The 27,651-nt window shown below is 45.3% G+C and overlaps 1 protein-coding gene across 1 annotated transcript in view; it reads right to left on the bottom strand.

Moving 5' to 3' along the window:
* The window catches only part of DISC1 (DISC1 scaffold protein), a 312,563-nt gene that overhangs the window by 213,923 nt on the left and 70,989 nt on the right, over positions 1-27,651 (bottom strand). The window contains exons 7-8 of the mRNA XM_029919352.1: positions 23,571-23,700; positions 18,804-19,039 (exon numbers count right to left, since the gene is read on the bottom strand). Of these exons, the coding sequence (XP_029775212.1) occupies positions 18,804-19,039; positions 23,571-23,700 (366 nt within the window). The remainder of the gene's footprint in view (positions 1-18,803; positions 19,040-23,570; positions 23,701-27,651) is intronic.

The following is a 27,651-nucleotide window of genomic DNA, read 5'->3' as shown; positions in this document are numbered from 1 at the left end:
AGTAGGAAAGCTTCCTGAAGAGGCGGAAAGTGAACTGGGCCTCAGGGGTAAAAGAGGAAAGGATGAAACTGTGGGGAAAAGATGAGGCCAGCCGGGCCATGTGGTTCACAGAGGTGAACGGTGATGGAGGAGAAGGAGAAAGCTTGTTTCTAACGGGAGGGAGGAGGAAGGACAGAAGGGAGAAGTCTGTCTGCAGCTGAAATGTGTGCTTATTTATTTAGGGAAATAAGTAGGGGAAACACTTATAGTTTTTAATGCCCATGGTGGGTAAATGAGTGTGTTATATTTTCCAGTGTGTTTAGAATATTTACAGTCAAAACGATTCTTAAAGGAGAATCAAGGACTGGCTCTAGTCAATACTGAATGCGGGCGAAGGAGTTCTGTCTGAGCTGTATTCCACAGGCAATGGGAAATTACTCCAGTTTTGAGCAGGAGGGCAATAGGAAAGAAATGCAGTTTTTCTGCAAAATTAATTGGGCATCACTATGAGAGGGGGTTTGGAGGGGCCAACCAGGCCTTCAGCAGAAACCCACCCAGCTGTGAGGCAGAGGGCCGACGGAAGTCAGGAAGGGAAAAAAGGCCTGGACCCTTTCATTCTGTTGCTGCTGAAAAGCAGTGATTGCACAAGCTCTGGAGCTTTTTACTCATTATTCACTCATTCATTCATTCATTCATTCACATACTCATTCATTCTTTCAACATCTACTGGGCACCTAATAAGTTAAGGACTTAGATCATAAAGACATGGTTCCTGTCCACAACAGCTCACTGCTGCTCAACAGTAGCCCAAAATTAAAAAAAAAAAAATTTAAGTTAAAGAAAAAAAAGTTACAGGTACTAGAAGAGAAGAGGTCACTTAGCAAAATGATGAATGGCAAAAGAAAGGAAGGTCGGGTTTCCTGGGGTGTGGGAGCGGAGGAGGGGTCAGGAACAGCCGCTGGAGCAGACTGTCACAGGGACGCTGCCAGTCCGCCTGATTGCTGTCATTCTTCAACCGTAAGGCCTGGTTTTGAATGTCGTCACCTCCACCAATCTGTGACTTCTGAGGACAAGCCAGTTCGTTCTCCTTGCAAATGCCCTGCAACTGGGGCAGGCCCATCCTAAACAAGTCAGCCCCATGTCAGAGCCCCATTCAGCAGAGGAGGGGCACCCAGGCCAGCTGAGGTCAGAGGCCACCTGACAAACATAGGGCATGGGGCAGCGGAGTTTTCCGGATCCTGGAGTCACGATGTGACAAAAATGGGTACGCTCAGTGGGAAGGCACATGTGAAATCCTCTCTAGAGAGTTCTAGCCGGCTGGGGACAGAGTCTTTTTTTTTTTTAATGTTTATTTATTTTTGAGAGAGAAAGCGACAGAGACAGAGTGCAAGTGCAGGGGAGGGGCAGAGAGAGAGAGGGAAACACAGAATCGAAGCAGGCTCCAGGTTCTCAGCTGTCAGCACAGAGCCCAATGCGGGGCTCAAACTCACAAGCTGGGAGATCATGACCTGAGCCGAAGTCGGCCACCCAATCAACTAAGCCACCCACGCCCCCCAAGACTGGATCTTTGGAAGGGAGGTAAGTGTGAGCGGCGTGCTAACACAGAGGGCAGGGAGAAGATCCCGCCTGATTCCAGAGACAGCACCCGCCTCCTGCTGCTGACGTCTGCTTTCTGAACTTCAAAGTTGCCATGGGCAGAGATGCACTTTCCCTCGCCAGGTTCATGGGAGTCCATTCAACTAGTAACTTTTCAGTAGACAGTTCACCACAAAACTGATGCTACGTGAGCATTTGACAGTATTTTAAGGAGGTGTTCCCAGCCACACACACACAGAAGAGTTCATGCATTAACGATGAAGACAGATAGAGAGTGGGTCTACCTGCTGACCCTGAAAATGTAGCTGACCAAATAGCGCTGCCTTTAGCTACTACTCAATAGGTCAAGCACTAGCCTTCCAGGGGCTGACACAATTCATTGGTCTTGGCTCAGCTCTTGTCCTCCCCCAGAAAGAAAATGAGTCTTCTCTCAAATATCCAGGTTAGAGCAGGGAGGCAGCGAGATGGATAATTGAATGCATTGTTTTATATTTGATTTGATTTATATTTAATTTATTTAATTTATGCTGTATTGCTTTTTACAGTAGATTTACCTCCCTAATTATGTTTTGCTCAGGCTAATATTAACATTGCTTGCATCCCTGGGGTATACACAGAATGAAAGCAATGGGGGGGGTGCCACAGACAGAATATGAATAATGTACATACCAGGCTAGTGGTTTCTCAAGTTATTTTTAGTAGTAGAACTCTTTCACACAAATTTTACATAGAACCATCATATATAAAATACACTTGGGGTGCCTGGGTGACTCAGTGAGTTAAGTGTCTGACTTCGGCTCAGGTCATGATCTTGCAGTTTGTGGGTTCAAGCCCCGCATCGGGCTCTGTACTGACAGCTCAGAGCCTGGAGCCTGCTTTGGATTCTGTGTCTCCCTCCTTCCCTGCCCCTCCCCTGCTCATGCTCTCGAACACACACTCTCTCTCTCTCTCTTAAATAAACATGTTTTAAAATTTAAGAAAAAATTTAAAAAATAAAACATGCAACAAGAGATCCATTCTGATTGAGAATGGGTGTCTGGCCTGGGGTACAAACCAGGTCGCACTGATCCCACGTACTTAGTGTTCTACCATCACACTGTGGTCCCTGAGCCGGGATTCCCGGAGCAGGAATTCAAATTGAAAACCACCCAATTAGATAAGTTAAATGTTTATAAGCAAAGATTACATGTACCTCAATGATTAAAACTCATCCCCATGTTTCTTACAAGTTGGTATATTGTTAATGATATATAAGAACCATTTTCTCAGATCAAATTACTCTGGACCCTGGAAGCACATATAGTGTTTTAACAAGCCCATGAGACCTCATTGACTCAAATTATCTTTTGTTCAAAGCAGCCATCCCAGGAATAACAGTGTAAAACATTTATTGAGCACTTACTACAAACCAGGCACTTTTCCATATTCCTCATGTACTAAGCATTTAAAATTCTCACAACTCTGTGAGGGAGGTACTATCATATCTACATTTTCAGACAAGAAAACTCCGAGAGACATGTAAGCACCTTTCCCAGGGTTAACCAGCTGGCAAATGGGTAAAGGATGAGCCAAGCAGCTCTGCTGTCTGTTCTCCTGACCAGTAACTGTACCAACTCGGCTGGCAGCCATGCACTTACTCAAAACACGCTCTCATTGACCAGACTGGCATTTAGAATCCTATTTTTTATTTTTATTATTTTTAAAAATATTTATTATTTATTTTTGAGAGAGAAAGACAGAGCACAAGCGTGAGAGGGGCAGAGACAGAGAGGGAGACACAGAATCCAAAGCAGGTTCCAGGCTTTGAGCTGTCAGCACAGAGCCCGATGTGGGGCTCGAACCCACGAGCAGTGAGATCATGACCTGGGCCAAAGTAGGACACTCAACCGAGCCACCCAAGCTCCACAAGACGGTTTCATTTTCAACCCACCCAAGTGGCAGACCAAGAAGGGCTACAGCGACGGACGTGTGCAGGATGTGAACATTCTCCTCAGAAGTGCGGGAGCTAAGGGTTTGAATGGCAGCCGTAAGAAAATTTCACCTAAGAATGTCTTTGATTTTTAAAAGAAAAAAGTGATTATGGGACCACTAGGTTAGTACAGGAGCTCACAAATAAATGCCTGAGCGTCAGGTTAGGAATGAAAAAGGGCTCCCTGAAACACTAATGCAATAGCACCAGGATGCTACTGCTGGTGTCAAAAATATCAGTAATAAAAAATTCAGTTTGGGGAATGATGAATTGTTTTTTCAGCAATAACTAGAAGGGTAAAGGGAATGGGAATCAATCACAGTAACTAATCTGGTCAAGGGCCAGAAGGAGACGTGTGCGGGAGACGCTCAGCCAGCTAATTTGGGTCCAATGACTCAGGGTGAGGAACAGCTCTAAGGAAGAGGAGGCCCACCAAAGAACGCCCTGTGCTGACCACTCCGGCCCATGGGCGCCACCTCTGAACTGCTGCGAAGGCCTGTGAACTGGTCCCCGCTCGGCCCTCACCAGTGCTCGGCCCAGATCCTGCTCCCACACCCCCCAGGGAAGGCCCAGGACCATCACGGCCTGCTCGCTATCAGACCTCTGACCGCCTCTCCCACAAGGTCCCTTCGCTGGCTCTGCCCTGCCACAGTGACCTCCTGACAGCTGCTCAGTCTGCCTCGGAGGGCACAGGCCCCCTGCCTGGACACTCCCGCTGTCCCCTGCCATCTTCCCCTCTCAGTGAGCCCAGCCTGACTACTCCGTCTCAAACTGCAAATTCCCATCCTCCTGTTTCCCCCTGGACAACCGTATTCCCTACCTCCTTCCCTACCACCCACTGTGTGGTCTGTTTATTTATGATGCTTATTGTTTCCGCCTTCTCCCCGTAGAAAGAAGGCTGAGCAGGGGCAGCAATCTTTCACGGAGAAGTTCCTGGCACACAGTGGGTGCTCAATATTTGCTTCCTGGATGCTGCTCACCTTCTTCCTTTTTTGTGGTTCACTTCCCATGGTTCCAGTTACCCACGGCCAACCAGTCTGGAAGCAGGTGATGCTCCTTCTGAGGTCCCATGGGAAGGTCAGTGGGATACTAACCGGCACGTCACAACACCCCCATCACTCACCCCCCTGCATCCTATCACGTAGGCATGTTATCCTCTCATGTCATCACGAGAAGGGTGAGCGCAGTATAAGAAGATATTCTGAGAGAGAGACCGTGTTTGCGAAACTTTTATCACAATACGTTGTATAATTGTTCTATCTTATTATCGGTTATTGTTGTTCATCTATTATTAGTTATTGTTGTTCATGTACATCTTAAACTTCATCATAGGTATGTATGTAGAGGAAAAAACACAGTATGTGTAGGGGTCAGTACCATCCACAGTCTCAGGCATCCACTGGGGGTCCTGGAACGCATCCCCATGGATAAGGAGGGGGTGCGATGGGTGAGGCCCGGTGGGGACCCTCATCTCTCTCAGAGGCACCCTCAAGCCAAGATGGCAGGAGGCTCCATCCGTGTCCTTCCTTCCATTAATGTCCCAGCATCAGTGAAGATTTAAGGCCATGACGGATCTTGACCATGTTGCTGTCGGTGGAGCTTTAGATAAGGAAGAAGAGGTTAAAAACCTGGCATCTATTCAGTAAGATCTTTGCTCCTTCTCCTAAATTCTGTCTCTTAGAACTCTTGCTCTCTTTCACTGATCTCTTTTGTTTTGTTTTTTATTTTTTTCAATGTTTATTTACTATTGATACAGAGAGAAACAGAGCGTGAGTAGGGGAGGGGCAGAGAGAGAGGGAGACACAGAATCTGAAGACAGGCTCCAGGCTCTGAGCGGTCAGCACAGAACCATGAGATCATGACCTGAGCTGAAGCCAGACGCTTAACCGACTGAGCCACCCAGGCGCTCCCACTGATCTCTTTTGGATGGTTTCTTTTCATAGCCTGTGTACAGGTTGAACTGTATTCCTCGAAAATTCGTATCTTGAAGTCCTAACAACCCTCCCCCCAGCACCACATCTCAGAATGTGACCTTATTTGCAAATAGGATCATTGCAAATGTAATTCATTAAGAGGAGCCTGTTAGGGTTGGTCCTGCTCCACTATGACTGGTATCCTTATAAAAAGGAGACATTTGGACTCAGAAACACAGACAGGAAAGAGTAGGGAGAGATACAGAAGAAGAACATCACCTACAAGCCAACGAGAGAGACTTAGAACAGATCCTCCCCTCAAGGCCCTCAGAAGAGCCAGCCCTGCCGATACCTTGATCTTGGACACCTAAGCTCTGTTCATGCCACCCACCTGTGATACTTTGTTACAGCAGCCCTAACACACTAACGCACACTGTCACGGGAAGGGGGACGTGTAGAGAGCTAGAAGGCTGGAAGGAAAACCTAGGGCTGTGCAAAGGGCACCCAGAGGTCTTAGCCTGAGCTTGTCTCCAGCCAGCGCAAATGGGTCCTCTCTGCTGCTGGGCTGCCAAGGCCAGAGGGTCACTCTGTAAAACTCGAAGTGACAATGCGTAGAGCATCTTGCTCCTCTTATTCAGAAAACCTATTGCTGCATTAGGTATCTACTTGCTTAAAGAATCCCACACCGCACTCAAATAGCCACCAACCATGGTTCACTCCCTATTTCTCCAGATTTAGGGAAGCATATCTCAAAAGCCTTTTAAAGAAACTTGAATCCATACCCTCTCTTAGTAGTACTTTCAATATGTCCCATAGACCCAGACATGAGAGGGCCCAGCCCTGATTCTCTCTATTCTTGGAGTGAAGCATCCACAAGGCCAAACATGCCCATCCAGAACTGGGCCAGGAAGCCATGACCAGAAGGGCCTTCCAGAAAAGCCATGAGCCTGCTTCCTGCCAGGGTCTCTTCTCAGGGTATCCCTCTTGAGGGTGCAGCATGGCACAGGGGACATACCTACAGGGCGAAGCAGGGGTCATACAGTGACTATTTCAAAGCTATGGATATTTCCTGGACATGCAGACCAGACGTCCACTCATAAAACCCATCAGAATCCCAGGGTGGGAAGACAAGGTCAGGTAGGCGTTCCATTGGTCCCTCTTCCTCTGGGCCACAAACATCAGGCAGGCCGGGATTAACTCCTTCCTGTTCATGTCCTAGAGAAACTACCTTTCACTTTACGTGATCTTCCTTTATTCTTTCTGCTTCCTCCTGTCATCGCCAGCCCTGGCACCAGGCTTGGCCCTGCACGTTAGACTCACACCTAGGATGCCAAGCACATACCCGGTCCCAAATACCAGCCTTTCAACCACAGACTCCGTCCCAACTTTCAGCTGACCTTTGCTGAAAACAAGCATATTAATGACGCTCTGAGAATTCCACCACCCCACTAACTCCCTGCAAGACTTCACACAAGTCACTTTTTTCTGGAACTCTAGTTCCTTACCCACAAATGAGGAAGTTGAACCAAGTTATTTCTGAGAAACCTTCAATCCTAACATCTGAGATTCTTTTACTACTCTACCATTCAAGATTCTCTTACCAATATTATTTTGTCTGCAGAGAGCCAGAGTCGAAAAAGACACAGGTTACATAAAGTGTCAGAGGACATTAGTGACGAGGCAGAAATAGAGGCCAGACATCTGTCATTTTTCTAAGCAAGGCATGGTTTTTTCAGCCCTCAGAACAGAGTCGTACAGAAAATCTGCTTTTGACAGTTGCCTGTCCATCTCCTTGCCTGTGTATACGTGACCTGGTGTTGAAGTCCCATTTTAGCAAAAAGCTCTGAGGAAGGAGGAGGATTATCAGTTTCATCTCCAAACAGCCTCCTCCCTGACCTCCTTTCTCTCTCCCCATTCGCAATTCCACCCCTTGTGTCTTCTTTCATACAAAGAAGTTCAGGAATGAGAGGTTGTTACTTAGGCAAGTTAGAAATGACATAAAGGGCAAAATGACAGCCACCCTGGCAAAGGCATTACTTGGGTCTTGAATTAAAAAGAAAAAACGTGTAGGAATCTATTGACATTAACAAGCTTGCCAATTACTGCTAGGTCCTCTAACCTTCTGTCGGGGGCAAGTGGTTAAGGAAATGACAGCAAAAACAGCTTTAGGAAACGCAAGATTTTATCTATTTGGCCTTTTTCCTTCTTTGGACCCTTCTTGCCTCACAGGTGATAATGTCACATGTCACCAGCAGGACATACCCAGGACATAGACAAAAAAAAAAAAAAAAGGCCAAGAATTCCTCCAGACATCAGATGATCTCGAGAAGGCATGATCGGGCACATGTATTCATCAGGAACAAGCCACTCTTTAAGTCTGTAAAAGCTATGGAACTGGTTACCTGGGACATTTACTCTTGGGGAAGCCTGCATGGGGCAGTGGAGAGAGATTTGTACCCAGAGGCCGAAGCTTTGGCACCCCGTGGGCATCCCTGCCACCTCTGGTATAGCACCTCATTTCTGTCATGCCCGGTGGCAAGGTCAGGAGCATCACAGCAGTGCCTGCTCATGTGACAGACACCCACATTCGTACTGGGACCTTGGGCAGAATGAAATATAGAAAGATTTTTTTTTAACATTTATTCATTTTTGAGAGACAGAGAGAGACAGCATGAGCAGGGAGGGGCAGAGACAGGGAGACACAGAATCCAAGGAGGCTCCAGGCTCTGAGCTGTCACAGCAGAGCCCCACGTGGGGCTCGATCTCACAAGCTGTGAGATCATGACCTGAGCCAAAGTTGAACACTTAACTGACTGAGCCACCCAGGCGTCCCTAGAAAGATTTTTTAATAAAGCATTCATACAAATAACCATGACTGGATCAGAGTAAGAAAACTGTTTGTGTAATCTGACAGAAATCAAGCAAATGGGTATTTAACTAGAGTAAAGTAAATACGTGTGATCTTTCCCCCTCCGCCCCAAGCAAAAGAGAGTAAGTGAAGGAAATGAAGAAAAACAGGCCAGAGAAATACTCCAACATTCAGCCCTTTGATTCGTTCTCTGGATATGGATGGATCGCATTAGTAATTCGTCTCCTTACTTAGCCTTTCTCTGAATTCCAAGGGATCCCGTGTCTAAGCTCTAACTACAACACTACACTCTCAAGAGTTATTGTGAAGTCCGACTTCCCCAACCAACTCAGTGAACTGAGACGGAGATGTCGTATTTTGTAAGACTCTAAATTCTTCCTAATAAAATACATCTACGTAGCTTATGTAAAGAGAGAATGAGCTAGAGCTCACAAGGATTTCAACCTTCTTGAAAAGACTTCCTGTCGTCAGGAGGGAAGCTGATGCAAGATGTGGAGCAGCAGAAACCAGCGTTAGCGCTGAATTCACTGGATTTGCAGAGTCTTGAGAATCTCCTGGTATGAATAAGCTGGAGCAGACGGGCATGCACACACGTGCACATGCGCCCCTCACCCACCATCCTTGCCAGTCCCTGCCCCCACTGGGAGAGTGCCTCACATCACAAGAGTCACAGCTTGCCTCGGAGGCCAGGCCCATTAAAAATCACAGCTTTATTTTCAACTGATTAACTTCGTATTTGGCTTTCCCAAATACTCCTAGTGTTAATTCAAACAGATACTTCCCTGCTTCTCAAACCGTCCTACTCCAAACCAAAACTGTAATTCACAGGCCAAAAGCATCTCGACTTGCAGACATTTTGTCTGTCTGTAAGGGATTTTCAGCTGTCTAATGAAGAAGAAATGAGAGCGGGAGTCAAAAATACGAAAAGCCTTACATTCAGATCATAAGTACTCTGCTCTCTACCGCTTTCTCTCAAGTTGTTCAGTGATACCTATTCACACACAAGGAGAAAATAAATTAACCAGCCTCTTATTTTTTGAAGACTGGTAACCAAGTGGGCTCCACATTTTCAACTATTATTGTAACTCAAAGGTATTGGTAAACATTCAAAAAGACTTCAATTCTGGGCTATAGAGTTTTACTCCACCAAACTCCTGTGACTCTCAGCCTTAAAAACACTACAATTTAATCCAAGGGGGAAATGAAGCTGTCCTTGGGTTTACTCTGTTAAGTGACCCAAAGGCAACGTCAGATTTCCATTTCAGTCACTGTCCCCCTAATTCCAACTATTTAATAAGTGATGTCTCATTGTTCTCGAACTGCTTGCATTTCCATTTAATATTTTAAAATATGTGCTGTTTTCCTAAATTTATAAACGTGTATACTTCCAATAACTATGAAGCTTGCCTAAAAGGTTGTATTTCTGCTTCAGGTTGATGATGCTTTTCTGAGTCATTTTAATTGCCTGCTCTCTGGCTGAGAACAAGCATTTGCACAGTAAATCCTGTACAAACAGTGTAAACCTTACATTTCTCTCAGGCTCTTTCAAAACCTGCTGACCAAACAACAGATCTATCGGATGCCTGAAAATAGAGAATATTCTATATTTTATTTCCTAAAATGTTTCAATGGGTAAGCTAAAGATTTACACATTTTACTGGACAGTGTCTTCAAAAATAGATCTTTGATGAGCAAAATGAATGAACAGCAGGGAAAGAATCCAGCTGCCTAAACAAGTGACTGAATAAAAATATCAAACACTAACATCAATACAACTCAGAGAAAACTAAAAAAATTTGTCCAAAAGGATGTACAAAGTGGTTATGATAATGGCAGCCAAGACAAACAGCTTAAGAAAAATGACCTTAATGTATAAAGTGCAGGGTTTCTACAGAAACCTAGTGGTTTCCACAGAATGGATTAATGAAGTTAATAATTAAGTTAGTAGTTAAGAAAAGTTCTGAACTAACTAAATGGCCACTGACCAACGAGCTAGCATTTCCAACCTGGGGCTGCTTCCTACAGTCACTTGGAAAGGTTGTATCTGAGCAGAACTGAATTATCTTTCACTGGCAATTACCTTTCACCTTCAACCTACAGCTCAAGGTCTGAAGAACAGTCTGGGCGTGTGTTTGAAGAGTCAGAACAGGGAAGAGTAACATGCAACCTACAAACAGGGAAACAGTCTTGGGATATGTCAGGAATAAGAAAATGAGTGGAAAGGAATGGAAGACTGTAGAAGACGCTCAAATTGCAAAGAAGTTAAATATCAAGGTGATCATCACAGAAAATAAGAAATTGACACTGACCAGAAGAGAACTTTTCAAATAGGCCATATGCATTAAGTATGCTGAGATCACTCCTAATCGCAATAATAGTAGAACTGGCTGTGATCACTTTAAAACGATTATCTCCCATCTTTAAGAATCCCTGTGGCTCTAGCTGAAAATAGTTACTCTGATCGCTAAATTACAGAAGAGGAATGGACGAGTCTACAAATTACAGCCTCCCAAGAAGAACACCTAAGTGAAGACTCAAGTTAATATTCTTTGAAGGAAACAAAGCACAGATTTAGAAAATCATAATAAACTTAATCTAGCACAAAATGTTTTTAAAAAAATATCTATAAGTAAGGGGAGATTCCTCCCCTGAACTTCTCAAATACACCCAACAGAGCTTTTGTCTTGTTGGAGGGAGTGGCCACTGCACCCACCAGAGGGGTGGTAGTTTCTCTCCAACCCTTTCCTTCTTTTCCACTCCTTTCCTTCTCTTCCAGGTTGTGGTGAGTATATTTTTCTCATTGCCTATAATGATGACCTTCCAAAGGACACAGGTGTTGATGGTGGTGAGTTGCAGCCCAAACTCTGAGGAGTCAATACAGTTCGGGTTTGGATTCCGGCCAGTGTCTGGTGACACACTGCTCATTAGCACTGACTCGCTGAGCAAAGAAAGAACTTGAACACCGTGCCCTGCAGATGGTCACAGTCTGCCCAGGGAACCTGGCAGGGGAACTGATCTGGGGGCCATTAGGGACAGATTTACTTTGTTCTCAAGCTGTTTGTTTTAGCTGATTTCACAAAATCTTAAAGTGCAAAAGTGTCCTAGATCCAGAAGGAACCTTCAGCATCAGCTGGTTCGAACCTCCAGTTTATAAACCAGACTTCCAGTGCCTGGAGCACTGGCCGTGGCTCCTTGCCATCCATTTCTCCTAGGTTCCTCTCTGACCTAAAGCAGGTGACTGCCTGTGTTTGTTCTGATCCCTCTCAGGTGACACCATGTGATCTGTGGGGCAGGAAGACAGCCATTGCTGGTCTGGAATGACATCCGTTCTCTTCAGCTTGGACCCATGGACCCATGACCTGGCTGGCTAGACTTCTCTCCATTGCCTGCCTGGGCACTGGGCTCGCAGCCCAGCTCTCCCCTGGGCTGTCAGTGTTACATTTCTCTCCCTGCTCCACCACATCAAAAGGTGGCCAAAGATGTCAGAACACTGCTGCTGTGTGAATCGGGGCCCTCAGCAGCCTCGCCTGCAAAATGGGCATAAAACGAATATGTTGTCCAGTATATCTTAGAGCACAATGGTGAGCAAAATTAGCATTTTGTAAACACTAGCAATGTTAAAATTAATATGTGATGATTACAAATCTAAGTAAGAAAAAAAGACATGATAAAGGCACCCTATCCAGCCCAGGACAGAGCAGTCCTATCCAGTGATAACACTGGCCTCACACACACTGCGCTACAAGGACATATCAGTCTTGCTTTGCTCCCGTGCCACCATCTCAATGCACTGACTTTCTGGAAAAACACTGCCTGTCTCAGCAATTCCTGGGAAAGCATGGTGTATGCTTTACAATAAAGAAAGAAAAATCAGAATTTCCTGAACAGCAGTTCTAGCAACAACAGAGCCACTATGCCACATGATTTTTTTTCCTTTTTTTAAAAGAGAGAATGAGAGAGAAAGGCAGAGGGGGAGAGTGAGAGAATCTTAAGCAGGCTTTGTACTCAGTGCAGAGCCCTTCATGGGGCTCAATCCCATGACCCTGGGATCATGATCTGAGCTGAAATCAAGAGTCGGAAGCTCAACTGACTGAGCCACCCAGGCGCCCCTGCCAAATGATTCCTCGGGGATTAGTTCCATAAAGCCACTGCCTTTAAAAGACCTACCAGATGACCGACAGAGGCAGAGAAAGAAGAAAAACAGAAACCCGATGGTGAGCCTAAAGAACACAATCACCCAAATGGAGAGACGCTGGGAGAGCTGAGGGGTTCTCTGAAGTGGCCCCACTTTGGGACACCGCATGCAATTGCCCCAGTGCACAGGGACGCACAGCCCCTCCCTGCACCACTCTGAGGACCCACCATGCTCCTTCTGAAAGCATCCCGGCCTTGCTGTTTCCCCATCCCGGCCTTGCTGTTCACTGGGTCTCCTCACTCTTGTAAGATCTGTCTCTGCGGGGAAAGTGGGACTATTGATTTTTTTTTCCAGTCAACTGTGAACTGCTGGATTTCATGATTTCAAGTCTGTCTTGAAAGGAACAGTGATATTCGCGTGGGCTGCTCACCGTGGACTGCAGACACCAGGAATGAAGATGCCTGAGCTCCTGAACCGTCCACCGCCCTCACTGGGAGGCCCAGAGCGGCACACAACAGGGAGGAGGAGCAGCCCTGGCTTGCCGCCCGTGGCCCGTGCTGCTCAGTCGTGCTGACTGAGGTCCCAGATGCACCGAGGTCCAGCCAGCCACCCTGTAACCAGGGGTTGAATTTCACAGTTTGTGCCAATGGTCTGTAAAAAGATGTGACATGGTTCTTCCAGATGCACAAGAAACAATGCATCCTTGAGCTGCCAGGACACGTTTCATGTGAAGCGTGAAAAATTCCAGGAGCTGAGGAATGAGAAACTCAACCACAGGCTAATAGGAGCCAGCCATAGGGATCTAAAGAATGTTAGGAAGTATCGTACACAGCCCTCATCCCTATTGTTATTACTGTGATCATTCCTAATCACTTTATAGTTGGCCACATGCTGCTGGACAGGGTCACAGCCCAGCTCTCCCCTGGTGTGCAAGGCACACGGAACTACAAAGGCCGCGGGGCTCAGCTAACGGCACCAGAGAGAGATGAGCTACAAGCCATGACCCTCCTCGATTTATGCCAAATAAACAGATGGAAACTCATACCCCACATGCAGGGATGTGGCCCAAGAAAACCCCCAGAACCTGTCACATCCTTCCTCTCTGTGTCCCCATCCTTCTGCCCACCCACACCCCTCACACCCAATCCCTTTAACGATAATGGGAGTGGAGTCGGTATGGGAGGGAGTGAGAAGGAACGGTTAATGTGGATGGAGAATCAAGTTCACTCAATAAAAGGCATCCATCTAGACTCCTCCCATTGAAGGAGAACTACTTACAAGAGAAAACAGGGAGTATGCTTTAAGAGTTAGAATCCCAGGAATAAAGTGTGGGGAATAAGCCTAGGGGTCCCCCAGGCTTATACCAATGGGTTAACAAGGCATAAAGAAGTACAGAGCCATAGGATGCTCACACCGAGTTTGGGTAAGCAAAGAATAGGGAAGCGCTAAGGCACTCCAGAATAGAGAGGGGGCGCAGAGCCCCCAGAATAGAGAGGGAGGGGCAAAGTCCCCATAACAGAGAGTGGTACAAAGCACCCAATACACAGGTATGTGAAATAAATAAGATTGGGCATTCAGGGCAAAGCGTCCCCCAATGTAGTACTATAGCAGAAAGCTGCTTTCATAGGAAGAAAGGACCAAGTTAGGTAAACAGGTAAATTGAGGTATAGACCGTACAGTGGCCCAGAGCGGAGACTATTAACAAAAGAAAAGGTGCCTTGTTGACCCTGAGGCTATTTCCCCCATCTGTCTCATCCCCTAGCCTACCTAAGATAAATAAAGGTGGTGCCTCCGGTCTGCTGTAAACAACCTTCCACCCTGACTGCCCCGCACCAGGATTTTGTTTGGTATTAACCCCAACCCCTAACCCCCAGAATCTTCAAGACCCCCGTTCCCTCACGTCCACAAGTTAATGTTCACGGATTTATTATCTCTGTGTGCCCATCCACCACCATGTGTGTAAGCCTCTGTTCCTAATAAAATGGGGCAAGGATCCTTATTCAGGGCTCTGGTCTATTCCTAGACATTAGCCATCTCTCTCTCCTATTTTAATCCTGCGTCCACTCTCTCGCTGGCCAAGAGAGAACTTTAAACTTAGAGTCTACAACAATAAAGGAACTTCAAATGAACATATCTTTCCAGTGGCCTGTCCTTTATACATCCCTGTTCCAACAGCTTCCACAGTGTGGAGGTCCTGATTCCCCAGGGCCTTCAAAATGTTCTCTTGACCATTGGAGGAAAACCATCTCTGTTGGCTCAATCAAGAGGCAGCTAGGAGATCTCTGAGAAGGCAGCTCTTCATCCCATCCTGCTAAGATATTTGATCCAAAACACAGACAGAAAATTCAGACTACTGCTTTGATTTCTATTAGAATCTCCAAATAAAAGCCACTGGGTGTCTGGGCCTAACATACAACCTTCTACTTCCAGTCTCTCTCCAACATCCACCAGATGATTCCCAACAAGCTACGGTCAGAAATGAAGGCGCCTTGCAAGCACACAGTCTCCACCAGTGATTTTCTCAGAAATGCCAAATGCTATTAGGAAGTTCCTTTTCAAGCTGAATGTGTAGTTTAACCAGGAAAAGAAGCACATCCTTCCCTTTGAACTTGAACATTACTGAGTTGAGTAAATCAGAAACAGCTTCCCCCCCAGACGGCACCCTGAGCTCCGAGCTGGTCTCTGTGAACAATCTCTATGAGTGATGATAATAATAGTTATGATGTTGAGTGGTCTGTTTCTCCAGAAATTTGTAACAATACCAGTCTCTACACCTTCGCTTCATAAGACTTGAAGATTTGTCTATTTCACAATTTGTCAGCATCTCTCCATCTGGCCTAAGAGGAAACTATTCTCATTAACAACAAAGATGTTTGTCAACAAAGCTGTTGATGCATAGCAGATCCATTCTTCAGATGGGGCACTCATGAGATATTCCCGCCCTCCTACAATGCCATCCAAGTCAACATCTTCTAGATGAAAGCCAGTATCTCAGAAGAAAAACTAAGTTAACAGGATCATGTATAATCAGTTAAAAATTCTAGACCAAGCACTCTCTGATCAATGGAGCCATATGACTCCACACTGGCTTCTTTCAACTCCTCCATTTCCATGCCACAGCCCATCAGCTTGGAAAAGGTGTGTCTTCCTTCTTAAATGGAAAGCCCACATAAATAACAATGATTTTTCCAGCTGATGTTTTTGGCCAGGAACAGCATGAAGCCTCGCCTCTCTAGTGTGGAAGAAAGGAAGCTGACGGGTCAAAACCTGCACCTACACACCCCAAACTGCCCTAACGCAGGGAGCTGCCGGCCTGTGCCTCTGAGTAAATAAAGGAGATGCCTAGGGTCACTGGCTGCAGGGTCACCCAGATTACGTGGTGTCCCAGGCGGGTCACTTCCCAGCAACACAAAACTCCGCTTGATGCCAGCAGTGCTCTGAGCTCCTGATGAACATCCCAGGCTGAGAACTCGGGCAGAAGAACAGACTAGAAATGAGAGGATCTGAGTTAGCAGCCCTGCTCTATCAGCCTACTGTACTGTGGAGATCCTGGTTTTACATTAAGAGAAGTAACTTCCTCGGAGCTCTGGAAAGAGGCTATCTTATGGACGTATACAAGGTCTCTTAGTAAGTGCATCACCAGGAAAACCTCTGGAGTTGCTGCGTCCTCATCTGTAAAATGCTGACAAGGAGAACGACCCACCTACCAAACCTGGCTACTCCGATGGCCACAGGTTAGTGTGTGAGAAAGCGCTCCCTCTGCATCTCTGTGCTGGTACAGGCCACACCCACAGAGACACTGCCCACGAAGTCAGCTCAAAACACAGAGGCTTTGTGACACACGGTGGCAGATTCTAAGTTAAGCATGCTCCTTCCCTCAAAGAACCATCATCAGCTTGTGGGAGCGATGAGAGCTACATAACAAACCTCTGTGCTGTTAAAAGCAAAAGGAGAAATAAGTAGGACACATCTGGATGGCAGGACCAAAAAGGGATCATTTTAAGCCTCAAGTATAAATATATGCATGTGTAAATGGACTAATAAATTCACATGTATATTTCACCTTATATATTACACATGATACATGCATATAATATATAATACAATGCACGTGTTATTATGTGCATATGTATGATATATGACATACAAAGTATATACTATACATATTATATAGACCCGCACCTATGTATGTGCGTGCGTGCGTGTGTGTGTGTGTGTGTGTGTGTGTGGATACATATAGATGTAGAATGACTTCTGCAGGAAGCAGGAGTGGGAAAGATCCTTACAGGCTGAGGCAAGACTATAAGGATACGTGTGAAGGTGCAATGGGAAAGCATGCGGCATAGTCAGTGGTCAGTTTCCTTTAGCTGAAATTCAGCAACAATCTAAATCTCTTCTCCTTCTTCCTGGGCACGAGTTAGATTTCTGAAGGGATATATTAGGTATGGAAGGGGTCCCGAGCACCTCCCTAGAAGAGCTTCTGGGGCCAGCATTTCTTGGCTGGATAGGATGTGGTATGTGTAGAAGAGGGGACCATCATTCACAGAATAGTCTAAGACACACTGGGACAGGCAGTTTGAAGGCCTTCCAGAGTCCGAATCCCATAATAAAAATGACAAGTGGAGGGGCGCCTGGGTGGCTCAGTCAGTTGAGCTTCCAATTTTGGTTCAGGTCATGATCTCACAGTTTGTGAGTTCAAGCCCCAAGTCGGGCTTGCTGTTGTCAGCACAGAGCCTGCTTGGGATCCTCTGTTTCCCCTCTCTCTCTCCCCCTCCCCGGCTCATGCTCTCTTGCCCTCTCTCTCAAGAATACATAAATATATTTTTTAAAAGTTTTTAAGTGTTGAGAAATCTGCCACTGTGTCACAAAGCCTCTGTGTTTTGAGCTGACTTCGTGGGCAGTGTCTCTGTGGGCGTGGCCTGTACCTGTACAGAGATGCAGAGGGAGCGCTTTCTCACACACTAAAAACGTAAAGATGGGGCGCCTGGGTGACTCAGCCAGTTGAGTGTCTGATTCTTGATTTCAGCTCAGGTCATGATCCCAGGGTTGTGAGATCGAGCCCTGTGTCAGGCTCGTCAGGCTCTGCACTGAGCACGGAGCCTGCCTAAGATTCTCTCTCTCTCTCTCTCTCTCTCTCTCTCTCTCTCTCTCTCTCTCTCTCTCTCCCTCTGCCCCCTCCCTGACTCACACTTTCTTTGTATATATAAATATATTCTTTAAAAATTAAATTTTTTAGAACAAAACTGACAAGCAGTAAACGCAGCGGAGCGCTTGCTGCCATTGAAGCACTGCTATGGGAGCTATGACTGAATTAGCAGCTGCAGCTGGTCCGCAGAAAAGCCCTGTAAGGCAGGCATTATTAGCATCCTCATCCCCTCCCCGAACCGCACGTGGTCCCAGCTGCTACGTGGGTGAGCGAGGATAATCAGTTGGCGGAGTCCATATTCTCAACCACGACAGGCGGTTAGTTTGATGAAGTATTGTCCTCAGTAAAATAACTCAGCAGAACGCGAATCGCTCCCATTGCGCCACACCCACAGCATTGCAGACCTCACTGCCCAGCTGTGTATTCATCCGGGCACCCCTCAGCTTTTTATCTAACATGGGCACCTGCGAGTTCTGTCTTTCACCAAAATAGGATCAAGACATCCAGGCGCATCTTGCGGACACTGCACAACATGGAATACAGGGACGATTCTCACTCCACAGTAAATGGACAGGACACGGGGCTGAGAAGGAGCAAACAGGAGCTTTAGTACCCATTTTGCCTCTTAATAGGACTCCCGGCAAATCGCTAACCTTGAACTTTCTTTTCCTCATCTATAAAGTTAATATAATAATAGAAGCAACTCGTAAAGCTTAGCACAGTGCCTGGCAGAGACTAAGCGCTCAATAAATGCGAGCTATTATTAATAATCATCCATTCTTCCTGATGGAAACACAGTCGCTGACTGAGGATCCCCCTCTTAATGGCTCACCCCCGCCCTTGGCAACAATAGAGTTACATCACTTGCAATGATTGTCCCCAGCCAGGCTGGCATCAGAATGTCCAACAGATCTCAAAGGGAGAGAAGGTGCCCCTGGGAGTAACTTAGTACACAGTAGAATGGGAAGCAATACTGGCATTTAGTAGGTAGGGTGGTGGCCAGGTTCTAAAATATCTCAAAATACTCAGGACTGCCCCCCACAATGAAGAATTTTCCTGCTCAAAACGACAGTGCTTCCACTGGAAAACAATGGCCCTGCTCGGACAGCTCTTGTATGAGAGGGACGGCAGGGAACATCCATCCCGTAAGCAGGCCCAAGAGGTGAGTGATCCGAAATCAGTTAGGAAATCAATACCTCCTTACGGTTTCAGGTGGTTCTGCATGGAGGGGAATCCGGCTGGCCAAGGCCAGGGTGTCGTGCAAGGCCTTGCTGACCTCCTGCAGCTCGCCCATGGACAACCTGCCCAGCAGCGGGGCCAGGTCGCAGCCCTGCCCTGGGCACAGCCGCTCCTGATCTTCTATTTCCCTTCTCAGCTGCTCATCTTTGGCTTCCAGCACAGACATTCTTGCTTGGAGAGCTTCAATTTCTTTCTGGAGAAAACGGAGACACCAGATTTTATAAATTAACCCTGCTTGTGGCAAACCTCTCTGCTGATAATGAGTCCGTCAAAGGAAAGTCAGCCATATGCATGAGAGCCGTGAAGCTCTCCTTCAGAGCAGATTTTTTGAGGTTTGCTGAAGTGGAAAAATCACGCCAGCTTTGTATTTCTGATTAGTTGGCATAAGGAAAAACATTCTCTCCCAAGCATTAAATAACTATGGCGGCGGGGGGGGTGGGGCGGGGAGCCAGGAATTTGACTTGGAAGAACCAAGCAGACACATAAATGACTTCGTTTCGGGCAGAAGGGCTAGAACACAGAGCAGCAAACATCATGCTCTTGAGGTCCGAGCTAAGCAGGTTAACAGAGGTCACAGACCAAAAAAGAAAAGCAGACAGTCCTCGGCTGGTCTGTCCCCAAACATGAAAAGTTAGTGTGTAGAGAAAGATTAAAAATCACAATTTCCTAAGTCTACAGGACGAAGGAGCAACGGGATGCTGCAGATAGTTTGATACAGTCTAAGGTTCATAAAAAATATTAAGTAAATTTAATTTCCCCTAATATAGCAAAAGAAAATCCAAAGAATCTGTAGAGTATCATCCAATCTTGAGGTCAAAGAAGAAAACAAGCAGCAGGCAATCGAACGCACATTGTGTGCAGGGTGTTGGAGCAGATAACCATCTCACTGTGCACTGTGTTCTGAATTTAAAATGAGGCTCCTCCCCTCACCACACTCCCATGTTCCGTGCAGCTCTAATCCTGGGCGCCTCCCCAGCTCTCATTCATGTTCTCTTAAGCCCAAGGTACCAATCACCTACAACTTCAACCTCCTGATCCCACTTCCAGTGGGGTGTGGGGGGTAGAGACTGAGGAGGAGCTGAAGAGGCACCCCTAAGACACTCTAAGAAGATAATGTGTGTCTCCATTGGCCCAACACTACAGTATTATTGCCACTGTTTCCCCATTCAACTCCCCACCTCCGCCTCTGCCCAAACCCTGTTCTTCCCCCTTTTTTTTGAACTGTGGTCAATACATGTAACATACAATTCACCATCTTAACCATCTTTGTAAGACCTTTTTTTTTTTGAAGTTTATTTATTTTAGGGAGGGGGGAGGGCAGAGAGGGAGGGAGAGAGAGAATGCCAAGCAGGCTCTATGCTGTCTGCATGGAGCCCAATATGGGGCTCAAACCCATGAAAACCATGAGATCATGATCTAAGCCAAAATTCCAGACACCCCATCTTAACCATTTTTAATGCTAGTTCCATGGCACCAATACATTCACACTGCTAAGCAACTGTGGCCACCCTCCAACCAAAAACTCTCTTCATCTTATAAACCAGAACTCTGTCCCCATTAAACTCCAGCTCCCCATTACCCTGCCTTCCCCCAACCCTTGGCAACCACCATTCCACTTCCTGTGTCTATGAATCTCTAGGAACCTCACAGAAGGGGAATCATAGTATTTGTCCTTCTGTGACTGCCTTATTTCATTAGCTTCATGTCCTCAAGGTTCATCCAAGTTGCACCATGTGTCAGAATTTCCTTCCTTTTTAAGTCTGTACGATATTTCATTGCATAGACTTCCCATGTTTGGTTTATCCATTCATTCACAGATGGACATTTGGGCGGCTTCCACCTTCTGGCTTTTCGTCAATAATGCTACTGTGAACATCTGTTTCAGGCCCTGATTTCAATTCCTTTGGGCATATACCCAGAAGTAGAATTGCTTAACTGTGTGGTAATTTTATTTTTAATGTTTATTTATTTGTTTTGAGAGAGAGCACCAGCAGAGAGGGTGAGAGAGGATCCCAAACAGATTCCAGGCTCCATGTGAAGCCCTATGTGGGGCTCGATCTCATGATCACAAGATCATGACCTGAGCAGATATTAAGAGTTAGGCATTCAACAGACTGAGCCACCCAGGTGCCCCAGTAATTCTATTTTTAATGTTTTGAAGACCCACCATCCTTTTTCACAGAGGCCCTACACCCTATTCTTTTTTATTTATTTATTTATTTTTAATTTATATCCAAGTTAGTTAGCTATAGTGCAATAATGATTTCAGGAGTAAAATCCAGTGATTCATCACTTACATATAACACCCAGTGCTCATCCCAACAATTGCCCTCTGTAATGCCCCTCCCCCATTTAGCCCATCCCAACACCCCTCCAGCAGCCCTCAATTTGTTCTCTGTATTTAAGAGTCTCTTATGTTTTGTCCCCCTCCCTGTTTTTATATTATTTTTGCTTTCCTTCCCTTATGTTCATCTGTTTGGTATCTTAAATTCCACATATGAGTGAAGTCATGTGATATTTGTATTTTCTCTGACTAATTTCACTTAGCATAATACACTCTAGTTCCATCCATGTTGTTGAAAATGGCAAGATTTCATTCTTTTTGATTGCTGAGTGATATTCCAGTGTGTGTGTGTGTGTGTGTGTGTGTGTGTGTGTGTGTACCACATCTTCTTTATCCGTTCATCTGTCAATGGACATCTGGGCTCTTTCCATACATTGGCTATTGTCAGTAGTGCTGCTATAAACATTCGGGTGCATGTGTCCCTTTGAAACAGCACACCTGTACCGCTTGGATAAGTACCTAGTAGTGCAATTGCTGGGTCATAGGGTAGTTTTATCTTTAATTTTTTGAGAAACCTCCATATTGTTTTACAGAGTGGCTGCACCAGTTTGCATTCCCACCAGCAGTGCAAAAGACCCACACCCTCTTCTTCACACAGAAGTCAAAGTGATTCTTTAAAATGTGATCAGATTATGTCACTTCACAGCCTAGAACCCTCCAATAGCTCCACATTCCCGTCAGAGAGAAGCTCGAGTGCTTACAAAGGTGTGCAAGGCCCTCCAGGATCCCTTTGCTCCCTGACCTTCTCCTCCACCATTCTCCCCTAGCCTGGCCTCCTGGCCACCCTTTGCTTACGGGAGGCACATCCACACGGCAAGCTTCCCATGGCTGTTCCTTGGGCTCCAATCTCACTGCTCAGGGAGTTGACCTTAGCCTACGCACGATTGCTCTTACCACCCTACGACAGGGTAAGTATATAATTTAGGTATGTATTATGTTTGCCATTTCTTATCTATCTCCCCATGCCCACCCCTACTAGAAAATCAACTTCACAAAATCCTCAGCATTTCCAACAGTATCTGGCACAGAAGGCATTCAAATACCTGCTGAATGAATAGCCACCTTTCCCCCAGAGTTCTGCCAAGAACATTCCCTTCAGACATGAAGCATCCCGGGCTGACATTATCTTCCGTACATTCTGACATCATCAGGAATTACATAGACTTTTTAAAAAATTTTTTATGTTTTTTAAAATTTTTTTTTGCGAGACAGAGAGAGACAGTGCAAGCAGGGGAGGGTCAGAGAAAGAGGGATGTACAGAATCTGAAGCAGGCTCTAGGCTCTAAGCTGTCAGCACAGATCCCCACGTGGGGCTTAAACCCACGTACCTTGAGATCATGGCTGGACACTTAACTGACTGAGCCACCCAGGCGCGCCTGTAGACCTTTAACTGATACATGTTGTTCAAAACCAAAAACAAGATTTCACCTTTTCACCCTAACTTTTATGATAATGCTCATCAAATTATATAAGCATTCAGTTTATTGGAGAATATTTTCAAATTGTGATGACTTTGCTTCTCTTTGCCACCTTGCTATTATGGGGATTTGGGTGGACAAACTCAGATAACAAGAATACCCTGCATGAGGGAGTGGGGATGGAGGACAGTCCAGTAACTTGTCAAAGCCCCATAAACTGGTCTAAATCCATTCTATTATTTAAAGCCTAAACCAAGATTAACTCTCGGTATTAAAGACCCATGCTCTTTCTGGAAGTCCAGATGCCTTCAGTGGATGCTTCTTGTTGTTCCCCACCCTGCCTCAAAGCCTCCAGGCTCCAGCAGGTGTGGACTCAGCTTTAAGGTGGGGGTGGGGGTTCAACTTCCTGATTGCCTCTTGCCTTTCACCCAGGGCTGCTCCGAGACTTCTTGCCCCTGGCCAACTTTCCCCCACTGCTCTGGGCCAACCTGGAGCTTCTGTGCAATGCCCGCCAGCTTTTCCAGACATGCCAGCCTTGCCCAGTCCCTACTTACAACTCTGCCGCCTAGCAGCTGCTCCTTACAGTCCAACTGGATACAATTTTCCATAAAGGACTTTCATAGCACAGATTTCTTCCTGGCTTTCAAAAGCATCTCGTAAAGGTCAAAATGATAAGAGGTGACAAATTGGCTTGGCAGACAAGGAAAGCATATTCAAAAGGTAATGAGGAATATCGAAAACAGGCACAAACACCGCTGAGCTTTCAACCGCTTGTAGGTAATGAGGTTCCTACCAGCCCTCCAGCCATCTCCACCCATCTCTCCCTTTTGTACTTCACAGGTAGACGGCCAAAGCTCTAATTGCTACATTCAAGCAAAGCAAAGATCCACCCTGCCCCGTGTGGCTTAAATGGGTAAGAAAAATGCTGGCCTATTTCCTGAAATTCTTCTTCACCTGCTCACCTGCAACTGCTGCTTTTCTTGAAGAAGCCAGTCTCGTCTGGTGATGGACACATGCAGGGCCTCCTGGGCAGGGGGTTCGAACCGCTTTGGCTCCATTCGGAGCAGGGCTTGGGTATCGTCACTGCTGGCCCTTAAAGTAAAACATGCATATTGGTACAGATGTGGAGAAGCTGAAATCCTCAGATCTACAAAAGCGTTAAGAGAAATTTCAGGGGCGCCTACGTGGCTCAGTCAGTTGAGCGTCTGACTCTTGATTTCTGCTCAAGTCATGATCCCAGGGTCAGGGGATTGAGCCCTACCTGGGGCTCCATGCTCAGAGAGGAGCCTGCTTAAGATTCATTCTCTCTCTCTCTCTCTCTCTCTCTCTCTCTCTCTCTCTCTCTCTCCCCTGCTCATGCTCTCTCTTTCTCTTGCTCTAAAATTAAAAAAAGAAAGACAGGGAGCAAGAGAAAGAAATTTCACAAAGTGGCCGCCAGCTGTTCTCACTCTTAGGCAGGTCATAGGGATGAGGTCCCTAATGTAAATTTCTGTTTTAATTACAATCTGTTGGGGCTTTTGCTTTTTTACACATAGCCAGACTGCTGTTTTAGACCTGCATTGTCCAGTACCATGGCCCCTAGACACATGTGCTGAAAGTGTAAAATACACAGCAGATGTTTTTGTTTTTTAAGTAGACTCCATGACCAACACGGGACTTGAACTCATGACCTTGAGATCAAGAGTTGCATGCTCTACGGACTGAGCCAGACAGGTAACCCCACACCAGATTTTAAAGACTGCAAAATATCTCAGTACTTTTTATGTTCATTACAGGTTGGAATGATAATATTTTTGATGTTGGGTTGCATTAAATATTTCGTAAAATTATTTTCACCCGTTTCCTCTTCCATTTAGTGTGGCTCCTGGATAATTTGACATCGTGTCTGTGGTTTGCATTATCTATAATTGGACACCACTGTCTTGATCATCCAGAGCCAAATTCCAGGGCCTGATCTTGGCCGTGGAGATTAAGAAGAGGTATGACTGATTTGCAGATGCTTGGGTCAGAGTTTCTCAGAAAAAGTTGGCTAAAAGATGGTCAAAACCTACTTAAAATCTGGCTCTGTGTCTTTTTCTTGCAGGAGTTGACACATGTGGTCAAAGCCATGCTGGGGGAAATGCAGCAACAGGCTCGAGACTTATGCTGGTGAGTTGCCTTTGTAAGGGTCTTGCAGGCATTTGTCCTTAAAGGATGACAAATTCATCTCATCCTTAAAGTATTCGATTTTGGGTTCAATGCAATTGTGTATATATATATATACACACATAGGTGAAAACCTATGTCAACCATTCAAGGAAGCTTAGTTTAGGAAAACACCATCAACTACAAATAAAAGGCAAACGACAAGCTGGGGAAAATATTGTCACCCACGAATCAGAAAAGGGAAAAATACTGCTCATTTCAAGAGTTCTATCAAACCAAGAAGAATAAAGATGAACACATCTATCAGAAATTCATACAAAAGAATTGCAAAGAGTTAAGGGAAAGGGTTCCCATCAAAAATACTTTTCAATGCAAATTCAAACAACACAAAATATCATTTTTCACCTAACTGGCAAAGGTTTTCAGAAACCATGATTGTTTGGTGAGGGAAGGGAATAAGAATTTAGCATAAAATATAATATAACTTTGGATCCTATTTTCCCACTCCTAAGAATTCATCATATGTAAATGATCACAGATGTGCACAAATATTAACTGCAAAAAATACATTTTTAATAGCCCAAAACTGAATACACACAATTGTACCCCAAATGAGGACCATGGCAGTCACTCTAGACAGCCACTAAAATTAGGTCAGCAAAAAAGATGTAACCCCATGGAAAACGATCACTTTTTTCGAAGCAGCTATTAATGTAATATGTATAATATGAAACAACTATTGTAAGAAAAAAAAACATGTATATAAAAGATAAGTAAAATATCCACCAAAATGTTATCAGCTCTTACCTCTGAGTGGTAGAACCACTTCTTTGGCCAATCTTTGATTTCTAACTTTTCTCTAGTAAGCATATGTTATTTTTTCCCCTTTGTCTTTGATTTCTATTTTTTTATGTCTTTATTTTATTTTTGAGAAAGAGAGACAGAGAGTGAGCTGGGGAGGGCCAGAGAGAGAAGGAGACATGGAATCTGAAGCAGGCTCCAGGCTCCGAGCTGTCAGCACAGAGCCTAACATGGGGCTCAAATCCACAGACTGTGAGATCATGACCTGAGCCAAAGTCAGATGCTTAACCAACTGAGTCACCCAGGTGCCCCTGATTTCTAATTTTTTATTAATCTTTTTAAATTTACATCCAAGTTAGTTAGCATATAGTGCAACAATGATTTCAAGAGTAGATTCCTAACTGAGGGCTGAAGGGGGAGGGGGAGGAGGGAAGTGGGGTGATGGTCATTGAGGAGGGCGCTTGTGGGGAAGAGCACTGGGTGTTATATGGAAACCAATTTGACAATAAACTATATAAAAAAAGAGTAGATTCCTTAATGCCCCTTACCCACATAAGTGTATGTTATTTTTAACACTATAATGGAAATGCTTTCTACCACATACACTAAGTAGCTACACTATTCACTTAAATATTTTAACAGAGCCAACCTGTTTGTTGTAGCCCTTGGACAAAACAGACATGTCGAGGTTTGAAACAAAATCACATTTCACACATTGATGATCAATGGTGTCTTCCCCTACAGGAAAGCAGGTATCGATGCCTTTGGACAGTCAGAGGAATAAAGGACTCCTGTCCCCTCCATCAGGATCCCTTCCAGACAGCTGCACCTTGGCAGGCGCACTGACTTCAGGGTTCAGCAGGTAGGAGCACGAAGCTGCATGGTCTTACCTATGCATGTACACAAGGTCTGTCCTTCCATGGTTCTCAGAAAAACAAATAACTCATTTTTTATATTCCATTTGTGAGTGGAATTATTTGGTATTTGTCTTTCTTCGTCTGATTCATTTCACTTAGTATAATACCTTCTAGGTCCATCCATTGTCCCAAATGGCACAATGTCACTCTTTTATATGGCTGTATAGTATCCCACCGTGTATATGCACATGCACACGTGCCACGTTTTTCTTATCCATTTGTCTACTGATGGACTCTTGGGTTGCTTCCAGGTCTTAGTCATCATAAATAATGCTGCAATAAACATAGGGATGCATGTATCTTTTTAAATTAGTGTTTTTGTTTTCTCTGGGTAAATATCCAATGAATAAACAAAAACCAGAATAAGACCTATAAATACAGAGAACAAACTGATGATTGGCAGAGAGCAAGGAGTGCAGGGTTGGGTGAAATGAATGAGGCTTCCAGTTAGGGAATGAGTAGGTCACCAGAATAAAAGGCATGGCTTAAGGAATAGAGTCAATGATACTGTAATAGCCATGGGACAAGAACTTGGTAGCTACACGTGTGGTGAACACAGCATACGGTGTAAACTTGTCACATCACTAAGCTGTACACCTGAAACTAATGTAACAGTGAGGGGGGGCTATATTCAAAAAGGAAGGAAGGAAGGAAGGAAGGAAGGAAGGAAGGAAGGAAGGAAGGGAAGAAGGAAGGAAGGAAGGAAGGAAGGAAGGAAGGAAGGAAGGAAGGAAGGAAGGAAGGAAAGAAGGGAAGGAGGGAGGAAGGAAGGATGGATGAATGGAAGTGAGGGGGAGAAAGGGGGGAAATGAGTAACTGGTCCTAACATGTGTTTGTTCTTTGTCCATCTCCTTTCACACTTACCCTATTTTATTCAAATATTCAGAGACAGCAAAAGTTATTAAGCCCACCTACTATGTGCCATGGATTGTGCTTGGTGCTAGGAACCCAGCAGTAAGGAAGAGTTGGTTCCCTCACAGAGCAGGGGAGACAAACACACCGAAAGGAAAATACAAGGCAATGGGCAAATGCTCAACCCAGGTTTCAAACCAATTACTCTAGGAGTTGAAAGGCGGAAGTGAGTCTTCTACTTCCTAAATCTTAACGTGGCATTTACAAATGAGGAAGCCAACCAAGCACTGCAGCCCTGATATTTTTAGAAACAATGGTAGAAAATGTC

Source organism: Suricata suricatta, chromosome 2, assembly GCF_006229205.1.
Source record: "Suricata suricatta isolate VVHF042 chromosome 2, meerkat_22Aug2017_6uvM2_HiC, whole genome shotgun sequence".
NCBI classification, from domain to species: domain Eukaryota; kingdom Metazoa; phylum Chordata; class Mammalia; order Carnivora; family Herpestidae; genus Suricata; species Suricata suricatta.
This window is presented reverse-complemented; position numbering and strand designations above follow the sequence as displayed.